The 13,861-nt window shown below is 40.9% G+C and overlaps 1 protein-coding gene across 1 annotated transcript; it reads left to right on the top strand.

The window, feature by feature from the left end:
- Positions 1-7,789: 7,789 nt before the first annotated feature.
- Positions 7,790-11,124, top strand: LOC149301046 (adenylate kinase 2, mitochondrial). Its single transcript, XM_089484649.1, has 6 exons — positions 7,790-7,888; positions 8,569-8,694; positions 8,783-8,893; positions 10,287-10,381; positions 10,472-10,544; positions 10,903-11,124. The coding sequence occupies exons 1-6, from the start codon at positions 7,790-7,792 to the stop codon at positions 11,122-11,124; spliced, it is 726 nt and encodes a 241-aa protein (XP_089340775.1).
- Positions 11,125-13,861: the final 2,737 nt, after the last annotated feature.

The raw sequence follows: 13,861 nt of genomic DNA on the forward strand, positions 1-13,861 counted from the left end.
ATTGGGTCAAAAAGACACAAGTTTGGATTTCTTATATTGTTAAAAACTGGAATGTTGGTTTTGTGAGCTAAGGTGAGTTGAAATCAGAAAATATAATGGTATGTTTTGCCTATAATTACAAGACATGTACAGTTGTCAATATTATCAGTTGCATGGCTTGATTTGCAGTTGGCAACACATTAAACTTATCAATGATGTAACAGAATCTGCATTATTTTATTCTAAAAATCACGTGTCATAATTAGATATTCAAACAGGTAAAAAGATGTAAGCTGTTCCTAAGTGTAAACTCTATTTATGGATTAAATTGTAATATTGTTTTTAATCCAGTTTCACACTGTTGTGTGAACTCTATGTGTCCTTGGTAATTTATCCTGTGGTGGAGACACCATCTTTGCTTTGGTAAACACTGTGCGTGTTTACTATAACCGTCGCGAGACTTGTTAGTTTCACACAAAACAGTAATAACAAGATCGTAAAAACCCACATACCTCAAAAAAAATGCTAAGGAAATTTGGTGTGCTGTTTTTTTTCTCTAAAAGAACATGCCCTTAACCACTCTTTACATACCATACACTTTGGTGTATAATGGGGCAGGGAGAGCTGACAGGAGCATTTGCATGAGAGTTGTGGTTTTAGCTCCTTGACTACAATCTACGTCATAAAGAACCAACCCCAGTGAACTTCTTCTTTAGGAAGACCTTGGCTGGTCTTACATAATTCATTGTTAGAACTTTGAGAGCTCTTCAAAGTCTCCTTGCACATTGAATTATGTGTCATATGGGGCCAACACAGTTCTTCCTGCTGGAGCAATTTACAAGTGCTGTACCTTCATAATGGGTAGTGACGTTCGGGGAGTTGAGACACATGCAAACTATCCTGTGGTCTTCCCCTTTAACAAATAAAACCCACTGCTTGGATGTCAAACACTGCAGAGCTGCCAACTTTTTACCCTTTCCATGCACCAGAATGTTAGCAGGCTAGAGAGCCATTGGCATCATTAGTAACACATAAACATGTGAATGCAGTAGCTCAGAGATTCAGTGGTACCGCCTGACTTTAGGTAGCAGCATCTGGGAAAATGTACAAAAAAGTGAAACCATTCCTGTTTTGTTGAAAAAAAACAGGGATCACTGAGAAAGAGAATAAAAAATATAAAGCATCACAAAAAAATCTAGTCATTGAGGACCTGATACCTACAAAAATTCTAGCTCAAGAAAGTCACACTTGTATTCAATTTATTTTTTATACTTCTAACAACAAAAACGCCTAACACTATTTAGATGATTTTTTTTTTACATATTGGTATGTTTTATCAGGCACTAATTGTTTATATACGATATATATGGAAATGACACATTTTACACTACTTTTTGTATAGCAACCCCCTTTGTTAAATTTCTACTGGTGTCACCCTTTTCGTAACTGTAGACTGTGTGTGAATTCGCAGATAAAGCCACAAGTGACTAACTTCCAATTACCATATTATGGTCCTTTGTTGTGGAATCCGCTGAGACCAGATGGATCCAGCAGATACCTGATTCTGCAGTCAGAAGCACTTAGTTATTTACTTGGTTTCCATGCAATAGAGCAGGGGTAGGCTATAATTTATATACAAAAGACAGTTTCCTGTAAGATGTAGGAGGCAATGTATTTTTTTTGTAATGTTTATATGGTTAACCTAAAAATGTGGGTGATGTTACCATATAGTTCCTTAATCTATAGACAAATATCTCTATGAGGGTTTTAATGTATTTTCTTCACATTTAATTATTAAAGTATTTTTGTATTTCTTATTTCGTATATGTTAAGGGCAAATACAAAGATTCTTGCGGGAAACTTTTGTTATGGAATGAGGCAGGAATGCAGTAAATTTCCCAGTCCCTTTAAAATACCAACTTTCCAGGTCTTGGCACCAAAAGTCCCCACTGCACATGGCATCACACTTATTAAGGCACACTTATTAATAAATCTCATGGCAATTACAAAAAAATAAGGTCCAGGGTGGTTATACCATATGTAGGACTGTTGGGAGCTAGCAATTTAACCACAGCAGCAACCATCGGACTTCAAGACTGAGGAAAGTAGACCCATAAGGCATGGGGCTTTAGTTACATGCTGCTTAAGTGTTTATGTAAACTCATTCACAAGTTCACAAATGTTCCCATGGACACATCGCACCATTCACCCTAGTGAGTGGGACTTGTCACATCAGGGGCACTATTTAGAGTGATTTTAGGAAAACCAGATTAAATGCATCAGGCCATTCACATAACAGAGGCTGCTCTAACGTTTTATGATTGTCACAGTTCTCCTTGAAAGTACAAAAAATAAGTATTTTTCTAGTGAGGTGAATCATTTGTCTATATGAACTTGCTTAAATGTAATGCAGCTGTTGTAGTGGGGAGTTTCCTTCTGCAGGGAAATAACAATAAAATACCTTGTTAAAAATCTTCAGCCTCCAGGGCAGTTCCTGTCTTTACAGGAAAGGTTGACACACATTCCTGGTCTTTGACATCAGAAGTCAGTGCTTTTTGCTGGTTTTAGCTGACCTTGTTTCAGTAAAAATGATTACAACATGATTCCTGCAGCAAGTACAAACCAGCAGGGAACGACAGGAAACATGTCTAGGAGACCACAGCAAAATGAAATACCCCATCTACGAGACATCTCCAAACCTTGTGTTTCCCTGTTACTACCTGATCTAGGCTAGTGACCTTGGTATTTAAGGTATTCATGGATTGGACCATCCACAAACTATTCCCACAAAGTTGGAAGCATAGCATTGTCCGAAATGTCTTGGTAAGCTGAAGGGGACAATACCAACTTTGTGGGATCAGTTTGGGGAAGGCCCTTTTCTATTCCAGTAAGAATGTGCCCCAGTGCAAAAAACCAAGGTCCATAAAGACATAGTTGGATGAGCCTGGTGTGGAAGAACTTGGCTGGCACACACAGAGCCCTGACCTTCACCCAATCAAACACATTTGGGATATACTGGAATGCAAATTGCGAGGCAGGCCTTCCCATCCAACATCAGCTGTTATAGCTGCAAAGGGGGGAAACTACATGTTAATGTCTATGTATTTAGAATGTGATGTTATAATGGTGTAATGGTCAGGTGTCCCGATACTTTTGTCCATATCGTGTATGTATGTATGTGGTCATTCAATGGAGCAAATAAGCACCATGTCCCAGTTCAGAACAAACAGCAACCATTATATATATATATAATAATATGGATAGAAATAGGATGTAATGGAGCAGATTCCAGGGCTCCCTGATCCCACTGCAAAGATTGTTTGGACTAATGTGGCATCAAGCAGGTTGACTAACAGACACAAGGACATTTCATGGATGGTCATCCAGGGAAGCCTCCCCTTAAAGGGGTCTGTGCATATACACTGCTCAAAATAATAAAGGGAACACTAAGATTACACATCCTAGATCTGAATGAATGAACTAATCGTATAACATACTTTCGTCTTTACATAGTTGAATGTGCTGACAACAAAATCACACAAAAATTCTAAATGGAAATCAAATTTATCAACCCATGGAGGTCTGGATATGGAGTCACACTCAAAATCAAAATGGAAAACCACACTACAGGCTGATCCAACTTTGATGTCATGTCCTAAAAACAAGTCACAATGAGGCTCAGTAGTGTGTGTGGCCTCCATGTGCCCGTATGACCTCCCTACAACGCCTGGGCATGCTCCTGATAAGGTTGCGGATGGTCTCCTGAGGGATGTCCTCCCAGACCTGGACTAAAGCATCGGCCAACTCCTGGACAGTCTGTGATGCAACGTGGCGCTGGTGGATGGAGCGAAACATGATGTCCCAGATGTACTCAATCTGATTCAGGTCTGGGGAACGGGCGGACCAGTCCATAGCATCAATGCCTTCCTCTTGCAGGAACTGCTGACACACTCCAGCCACATGAGGTCTAGCATTGTCTTGCATTAGGAGGAACCCAGGGCCAACCGCACCAGCATATGGTCTCACAAGGGGTCTGAGGATCCCATCTCAGTACCTAATGGCAGTCAGGCTACCTCTGGCAAGCACATGGAGGGCTGTGCGGCCCCCCAAGGAAATGCCACCCCACACTATTACTGTCCCACCGCCAAACCGGTCATGCTGGAGGATGTTGCAGGCAGCAGAACGTTCTCCACGGTGTCTCCAGACTCTGTCACGTCTGTCACATGTGCTCAGTGTGAACCTGCTTTCATCTGTGAAGAGCACAGGGCGCCAGTGGCGAATATGCCAATCCTGGTGTTCTCTGGCAAATGCCAAACATCCTGCACGGTGTTGGGCTGTAAGCACAACCCCCACCTGTGGACGTCGGGCCCTCATACCACCCTCATGGAGTCTGTTTTTGACCGTTTGAGTGGACACACGCACATTTGTGGCCTGCTGGAGGTCATTTTGCAGGGCTCTGGCAGTGCTCCTCCTTGCACAAAGGCAGAGGTAGCGGTCCTGCTGCTGGGTTGTTGCCCTCCTACGGCCTCCTCCACGTCTCCTGATGTACTGGCCTGTCTCCTGGTAGCGCCTCCATGCTCTGGACACTACGCTGACAGACACAGCAAACCTTCTTGCCACAGCTCGCATTGATGTGCCATCCTAGATGAGCTGCACTACCTGAGCCACTTGTGTGGGTTGTAGACTCTGTCTCATGCTACCACTAGAGTGAAAGCACTGCCAGCATTCAAAAGTGACCAAAACATCAGCCAGGAAGCATAGGAACTGAGAAGTGGTCTGTGGTCACCACCTGCAGAACCACTCCTTTATTGGGGGTGTCTTGCTAATTGCCTAATATTTCCACCTGTTGTCTGTTCCATTTGCACAACAGCATGTGGAATTGATTGTCCATCAGTGTTGCTTCCTGAGTGGACAGTGTGATTTCACGGAAGTGTGATTGACTTCGAGTTACATTGTGTTGTTTAAGTGTTCCCTTTATTATTTTGAGCAGTGTATTTTTCTGGCAGTGTCCATTTACACAGGTTTTGCTGGGATCCCTGGATAATGAAGTCTCATACTCTTTGGAGATGAAGTTCCTCTCCTACCACTCTGCTCCGTATGGAGATCTTCCAGGAATACAGAGGGTGCCATTGAAGAAGTGTGGCAGCTAATGTATGCATTAAGGACACCTTGTGGTTTGCTAGGAACTGCCAGAGTAGGAAACAGATGACTGTTCAAGACTGTCACAGGTTGATCCAAAGTTTGCTTAAATATTACTCTGTCAATCACTCGAGGAGGAAGACTGGCTTCCACATTACTTCTCATCTGATCCTATCAACCTCAGGTGTCACTCCTGCTATAATAATACTTTTTTCACCAATTGAACTGTTTCCATTTTCTTGTTGTTCTGATGACTGTTGCTTCTTTATAATACATTGCAGACTAATGTATAAATGATTGTTGCTACTATGCTGCAACACAGTAGATTATTATCATAATTTAGCCCCACTCAGTTATCATGGCACAGAGTGTGGTATATCACCAAGTTCCCACCAACACATCCTTGGTATGCATCCTTTACATAGTTTTTTTTTGGAAAGTAGATAAATAATAAGGAAAATAATGATATTAGAACTGCAGAGAATTAGAAAAATAGTAAAACAAATTTCCCCAAACCCAGTCATTTATTCACATTTTGTGCTGACCATGGCCCGAGCAAGTGTTTTGCATGAGCCTAATGGGATAGTAAAGTAATCTTTGGCACTCTAGTGGTTGTATACTATAATTCCCATTATGCATGTGCACTTGTGCAGGTATTATAGCACAGCTCTCAACAGCAAAACTCCCATCACCATATACTGAGCCTGTCACTAATGGTGGTACAGCATAACACCCAGTCATTGAGGGTGCTACAGCATAACTACCATCATTAAATAGTATGACAGTCACTGGGTTGGTACAGCATAACTCCCATTATTATATACTGAGCCTGGAGGTGGTACAGTAAAACTCCCATCAATATACACTGAGTCTGAAAGTGGTGTACAACTCCCATCATTACATAGTGATCCAGACACAAACTGTGGTATAACATCATAAAATCTCCAGACACAGGCAATGGTACAGAATAACTCCTACCATTATTGAGTGAGCCAAACAGAGGCAGTGTTCATGGTGTCTCACACTCTCTTACTCACTATCTCACTCTTTCTTCTTCATGCTTTCTCACCATCTCACATTCTCACTCACTCTTCTTCATACTCTCTCATATAGTCTTTACTCTGTAATGTCTCAAAATTCAGCAACACCGAGATCGGCATCAACGTTCGCCATACACTGTATGGCACATTCAGCGACACTGAACACCCACCCCTGGACGCACTGCGAGACACTGCAAAACAAGTTTCCAGGAATATCTCCAGGCTCTGCTGAGAACTCTGGCTCCCCTTGCAGGTTGAATACAGGTACTGCATTCAACCATTAACGTCAAAGGAAATAGGAAAATATTTTAAAAATAAAAAAATAGAGAAAAAATAAAAATAGCTAAAAAAAATTATAAAAATATGATAACATTTAAAAATAATTGTGCAGTGATGTCACCATCAGTGGAACTATCTAGTTACAACAAAATGTAAAAAAAAGTCTAAAAAGTACTATATGGCAGAAGGGCTATATGTCAAAGCTCCAAGTTAAAAAATGCGCACTTCTTAAATGTGGTGTTTTACCTTCCAAACAACCCGACAAACCCATACATGGTTGGTATCACTGTACTCGGGAGACACATATCGGGGTGTTGTTTGACAGTGGCATATACAAGGAACTATAAATTCATACCTGAAATACAATTTGTGTAGAAAAAAATAAATTACTACCACAAAGGGATAAAATAACAGCATTTGAAATACCAAGGGGTGTCTAGTTTTCAAAAATATATGGTTTGATGGGGCTAAAGTGCATTGGCCGGCTTTAAAGATACCCAAAATAGCACATGGGGCAGAATGACCAGTTCTGGGAAAAAAGGGTTTTGAAATAGCACTTACTTATTGCCCTATAACTTGCAAAAAAACAGAGAAACAGAAAAACACAAAAACATTGGGTATTTGTAGACTCAGGACAAATAGTAGAAACTATTTAGCAGGTGTTTTCATTAGCTTTTATAGATGAGTAAAAGGTCATCATATTATTATTTTTTATAGAAAATCAGATATGATCTGAAGAAAGCCATTCTTGTCCTGAAAATATATATATATATAACTTGTGCGGATACACTAAATGGGAGAGGAGAAAATTACTGCCAAACACGAGCACCTCAAAGTGGGATGTCTATGTACACTTGCTTATGCTTGGTGTTTATGTCATTTATGTCTCCATGTGTGTGTGTTCTGCACCGTGCAGCACTCTGGCTTGTATAAGGTATAATGTTTTGTCATGAAATAAATGCGATTCGTTCTATTCCATGTAAATGGTCAGTTCATGGCTATGAACACATAGCAGCTGATATCAAGCCCATTCTACTATTGGTGCTCATTATCTCGCTAGCGTCTACGCATTGGCCTCTGCCTTCTGTCACGATTGGCTCTCGCTCCCAAAGTCACTGTATGACACCGGGTCGTCCTTCCGCTTCCCGCCTTCCCTGACCTGCCCACTCACCGAGTAAAGCCCAATGTGTACGCGTTTGATCAAATAAGGTCATGATAGGCACGCTTCTTGCCCAATGAGCACAAAACAAAAGCATACACCTTTTCGCCTCTCCCAATAGAAAGTAGGACTGGGCGGGGCGTGCTTTCTCTGCTCGCTGCTGTCTCGTGGCCCGTTTGTGGGTGCGTAAATCATGGCTCCTAGGGACATCGCTGAACGGGAAAGGGGAACCATAATGGATGGAATCCGGGCCATCCTGCTGGGGCCCCCAGGAGCCGGGAAGGGGACTCAGGTAATAAGAGAACATTTGTTACGCTGGGGGCTGTCTGGCGCATGTCAATCATTGGACCCTCTGTTACTCGCTATATGTAACCTGGCGTTGTTCTGCTTGTTCAGATGGTGTCACCGTGCTTTGTCATTGATTTCTGTGTTTCTGTGACCCGCGCTGTAGCAAAGTGCTAGGGTACGGCTCTGGGTTTTCTGGTGTGACGTGGCGCTTCGCGATTGGTCAACAGTCTGGTTGTGTCCATATCTGTCAATACCTGGTAATACCTGTATAATTAGGGAAAGTCATGTGCATTGTGTGTATTAATACGCTTGTGAAAGGTTGAATTAAACAAAGTAAGGGAACCAGGGTGTGCCAATCTTGGTAAAGTCTTTAGTCCACAAGTTGTGGACCTTGGTTTGCAAGCAAACAAAAAAAAAATGTTTGCAACCTTCCAAAAACAAAGGACAGGTGAATTCTTTTCCTACATGGTTGTCATCATGGGTTCATGGGGCATTGAATTAAATGCCTTTTGGCGCCTTTTTACATCTTTGATATGATTTGGCATAAGGTCCATTGCTTTATAAAATAAGCGTTGCACCTTTCGCTGGTGAGTTGGAAACTTCACACCCTTAATAGGAGTATGTATTAGATGTAGTTAGATGCAGTTGTGCATGTGGTGCTTTGATCTTACAACTTTCTTTCAGGCTCCAAAGTTAGCAGAAAAGTACTGTGTGTGCCATCTTGCAACAGGAGACATGCTGAGGGCCATGGTAGCTTCTGGGTCAGACCTGGGGAAGCGCCTGAAGGCCACCATGGATGCAGGCAAATTGGTGAGGGAGCTTGAGTCACCCATTCACAAGCCAATGCTTGACATGGTATGTCGCCCGTCCTGTCTTACTGTGTCCTTTTCATAATAAGGTCAGTGATGAGATGGTTGTGGAACTGATTGAGAAAAACCTGGACACCCCGCCATGCAGAAAGGGATTCCTCTTGGATGGATTTCCACGCACTGTGAGACAGGCTGAAATGGTATGAACATACAATGGGTGTTTCTCCTGTATGTTTCTCTTCTCCTTAATGCTGTGACATTATGGCAAAATAGGTCCCTCAACTAACATTCCACAAGTCTCACAATCTTGAAATTTAGTTCTAGGAAAAAATTATACATCGCGGCAGAAAAACCTTTAGCGTAACTTCAAAAAGTATATCATGGTGCTCATGGGGTAACATAAACAATATGTATGGAACGTAATCTGCGAAAAGTAATCCTACGTCCTGGATTTCAATGTTCATGTCTTCTTGTTAGTTGAATCTAATTCTGACCCCCCCCCTCTAAAACGTTATCATGCTGCAGTTAAACACAAACTGCTTTTTACTTCTACCATAAACTTATTTACCCACACGATAGAGAGAAGAACTTTAGCGCACATTACTACATTTCTTAACTACTTGCCCTCTTTAACCAGTTCTACCACATTTAATTCAATGTCTTATAAGATTTATTCTTCTATGCAGCTGATTTTTCTTTTAAAAAATGTGACTGCAGATATGAACCATACTGTTTTTTTTTATGGGTAAAAAGTCTTTGGCTTGGCTCTAATAGAAAAAAAAAAAACTGTGGTTGGAAATTGAAATCAATGCTGTAGAATAATAGGTTTTTTTCATTTAAGAAATTCTTGGTTGATGTCTCCACTGCACATCAGCTACGCTTTTCTTCTTATCACATTAAAATCAACTTTCAGTATGGAAGTGTCTATGTATGTGTGTGTATATATATATATATATATATATATATATATATATCTCCATTAAGAAGTAGAGGTCTGGGATATGACATCGTATCCTGGCACTTGGCATAGTTAGAGCGATGGCCTAGGCCAACCGCACCTCAAGGCTGTCAGAACACATCACTTAGTATGACAAAATCAGACTGAGAAATGGAGACGGACCAATATATAAGGCAAAAAAGACCACGTCAAGCTTCAATTTAGAGGGAGCAGGGTACGGTTTAAACACAATGTAACTGGGATGGTGGTAGCTAGTGTTGATACATTGTTATTTATTGTTTAATATAGCACCATCATATTCCATAGCGCTATACAATGGGTGGACAGGACAAATGGTGTATAACATAATAATTTGACTTACAGAAACAGGTGAGGAGGGCCCTGCTTAAACGATCTTATAATCTAGAGGGAGTTAGGATGTATTATAAAAGAGGTAAAAGTTCCTTTGTTAAGCATGGACCAGCCACACTAGTATAAGTATTGGAGGAAAGGGACTAGGGAAAGTGAGCTAAAGGAATATGGATAATGAGGGGCATCAACAAGATAGGTGTAAGTGGTATTTTATGGTACCTAACTGACCATATAATCTAGCATGTGCCTGTACGTGTGCATCACTCAAGCTTCATTCTTCTCAGCTTGATGAACTTCTTGAAAAACGGCAAGAAAAGCTGGATTCTGTCATTGAATTTAGTGTGGAAGACTCTCTCCTTGTGCGTAGGATATGTGGCAGGTAACTGAACTTTCCAACACATGTAAACTATTTATTTTGAACTTCCTTGGATGTTGGATCACCAATTTAAATTTTTTTTTTTTTCTTTAGACTCATACACCCACCAAGCGGACGATCATACCACGAAGAGTTCAATCCTCCCAAAGAATCTATGAAGGATGATGTGAGTTTGCTATTCAGTTTGATTGAGTTTCTCATGTGTGTTAGACTTTAAAGCAACACGCTCTATGTAGAGTGCGTACTATCTAACTCTGTTCATTCCACACCTATTGTGACTAAACTTCTTGGAAGCTGTGGTTTTTAGGATAGCTAGGTATTTTAAGTTGCCTACCGTGGACATAAAATTTACAATACAAAATAATATTCAGCAGCAGAAAAAAAATTCAGTAGGTGGAATTTCATTACAGCCTAGGCTTTGTGATAAATGCAGGTTTTAGGAGGACACTGCATTCTGTATCATATGATAGCTGGTAATGTATTAGCGACTGGGACATTAATGCTAATTCTCTACTGTTCCTTAGGTAACCGGCGAGCCTCTAATACGACGATCTGATGATAACGAGGCCACGCTGAAAACGCGGCTAGAGGCCTACCATACAATGACTGCTCCACTGGTAGAGTACTACCAGCGCCATGGAATCCACACAGCAGTTGATGCTTCCCAGTCCCCAGATGTGGTGTTCGCTAGTATCCTAGCCGCATTCTCCAAAGCTCGCTGTAAAGATCATGTTATTTTTGTATGATGTTGTCTATATAGTGACAGTTCTTTAATTGCTAGGTGTCATCTCTACATAAACACCCTTATAGGGCTCTCTCATATACTGCACCTCTATTTATTTAATTTTGAACAGTTAGCACAGATGGTTTGTGAGGAAGTAGCTCTTACTGTGTTTCTTTGTGTCGTTTACTTGCTGTCTGGCAGTAGTAGCCCTGGCCTTTTTTCAATAAAGAACCAGCAAACGCAAATAGTTCATGCGTTTTTGTTTACTGCCACAAGCTATTCTCTTTTTACATGCTCTTAGGTCATTGGTTTTCACTGTAAGTCCATGGTACGTATTGAGATTCCGTCTGATGATTTGATGGAATGACTGTGTTAATGACTGACCCAATTTTTGTTTCATTTAGAGGAATAATTCTGAAAACCTGTGCTTGATATCTCCTTTTTCGTGTATACATCCGTTTGACGTTCTGCACATTTTGTATTAGTGTAACATTTACATGCATGTGCTTTGCCGATGCTTATGGTCTACTCTTATCACCGTTATTCACAATTCATTTGTTTGTTCTTTTTTCATTTGTTCATTTCAGCACACTGATTCCCAGCCATCCCTGAACTGTGCTATCTGCAGGCCCCAAGACTTGCACATTGTGTTTGAATATTGTCGCTGGCTCTAACCTGGTCCTTCCCTCTGCTGCTTCTGTATTGCTCACATATTTGCCATTTCTCACTCATTCCTACGACATTACTAAGACAGTCTTAAGAACTTACGTTTTGTGTATTTTATTATTTCTATCTACTGTTGGAATTTATAAATGTCACACCTAGACATGGAAGAGAAGAGTTAACCCTAGATGGTGTGACTATAATTCCCTGATAATTAACCAGTATTCTGGGTAGTTTTGGATATGGGTGATTTTTGGATATGGGGAACAGTCATGAAACTAATACCAAAAAAGTGTGGTTCCAGGAACATTGTACATCATTTTTTATGGTAATAGAGCTGCAACTGAATTACATCTTTCTTCTATTCACACAATATATGGTGCCTTATTTTTTATACAATAAAGGGTCTGCAAGTGTTTCGTCGAGTGACATTTTTTTTTAATTTTTTTTTTATTTTCTTTTTGCACGGCGAAGGAGGGAAGCCACAACATTTACTGTACGTGTGCTAAAGCACATACTTGTTATACTCAGTGCACACTTGTTTCTATTTATCTTATATTTATCTATTCGGGTAAACTTCATGACACTGTGTAGTTATACAACTGATTTAATATATTTAACTTTCTTCCGGGCTCGGTTAACTATACTTTGGTTGCATCACTATTTCAATATTTCATCCAACAGATCATTGCTTCATTTAGAAACCCCATTCTCTTTACCAGTGGCTGCCTCTTGACATTAGGCAGCGGCAGAGGGTGCTGTCTGCTCATACATGTATATGATATATGTGCGATTACATATATGGAATACACTTACTAAGGGGTGGATGTTTTTTTATTTATTGTTATTTCTTTTCCAAAAGAAACCATGAAAAAATTCCAAGATTTGCAGATATAACATTGTGTACACTTCCATGGCAGTCTCATGAAACAATATTTTGTATTTACATATCCACATATTGTTTTGGAAGGACAGTACATTTCCAGTCACAGTGTTGGTAGAGGAAGAAATCGAAAAAGCCCTTTATAGTAAGGAGAGGGGATGCCTCTTACCCAATTATAGTACATAAGAGATGGTACTTAGTCACATATACAGAATGTGTTTTTATGGTGGTCACCTAACTCTAGCTGTAGCAGAACTATGGATAGTGGCCTTGTGCCTGACAAGGTAAAATGAGCTCCAACCCAGCAGTGTATTCGGGCCTGGGCCTAAGGCTGCAGGTCGGGGGGTAGGCTTCTTCTTGGTTGATAAGGCTGGGCTAAGGTACCACCACTTTTCAGCGGACAAGTTAAAGGGTGATTACTGATCTCCCCAACTGGTCCACTAACATCATGGCGGACTCTGCCGAGCCCCCAAAGCCACCAATCTTTAAGAGGTAGAGTGCTCAGCAGTGAGGAGGGCAGGTGGCGGTACTGCCCTTAATTAGGCCTAGGGGGGCTGCCAAAGATAGATATGTCACAACCCTTACCCCCTGGCACTCTATGCATATTGGAAATTTTCTGCTCTTGTATTGGCCTGTACGTTACAAACTGTGCCGTAACTTTGTAACCCCCCTTAAATACCAGTATGTCCTGAAATGCTGTGCTAAGAAGCCCACTAAGACATACTTTGTCCTGACTTTGTTACAGCCCTGGTGCTACACAGAGGATCAGGCTGTCTATTGACTTTCCCATCAGCAAAAGCGCTTCTTACCAACCGATCATGTTTAATGAGCAACATTATGCCTTTACGTAAGGAGTGACCAATTACGCGTTGGGGCATTCCCTTCCGATAGGCGTCTCTGCTGACGTCCACTGGAAGGTCACTGGACGGGAATGACCATTTCTAATTGCTCCCCTGCTGGGCGATCGGACACATTGTGATTAGCAATGTAAGTCTATGCTTGCTGATCACAGTGTGATCAGTGCAGGGAAGATCAGATGGAAGAAAGTAAGAAACGACATTTGAAATATAAACAAAAATAAAATAAATGAAGAATACACAATGCAGCTCAGTGATGTTATTGTGAAATATGATTTACAAAGGGATCTCTATCCGTATTGCACTACTAAAATCATTTTAAAAAAACAAAACAAAAACCCTTTCATTCCATTGCC

This window comes from Sceloporus occidentalis, unplaced genomic scaffold, assembly GCF_023333645.1.
Source record: "Sceloporus occidentalis isolate IW3139 unplaced genomic scaffold, rSceOcc1.0.p SCAF_22, whole genome shotgun sequence".
In the NCBI taxonomy this organism is placed as follows: domain Eukaryota; kingdom Metazoa; phylum Chordata; class Lepidosauria; order Squamata; family Phrynosomatidae; genus Sceloporus; species Sceloporus occidentalis.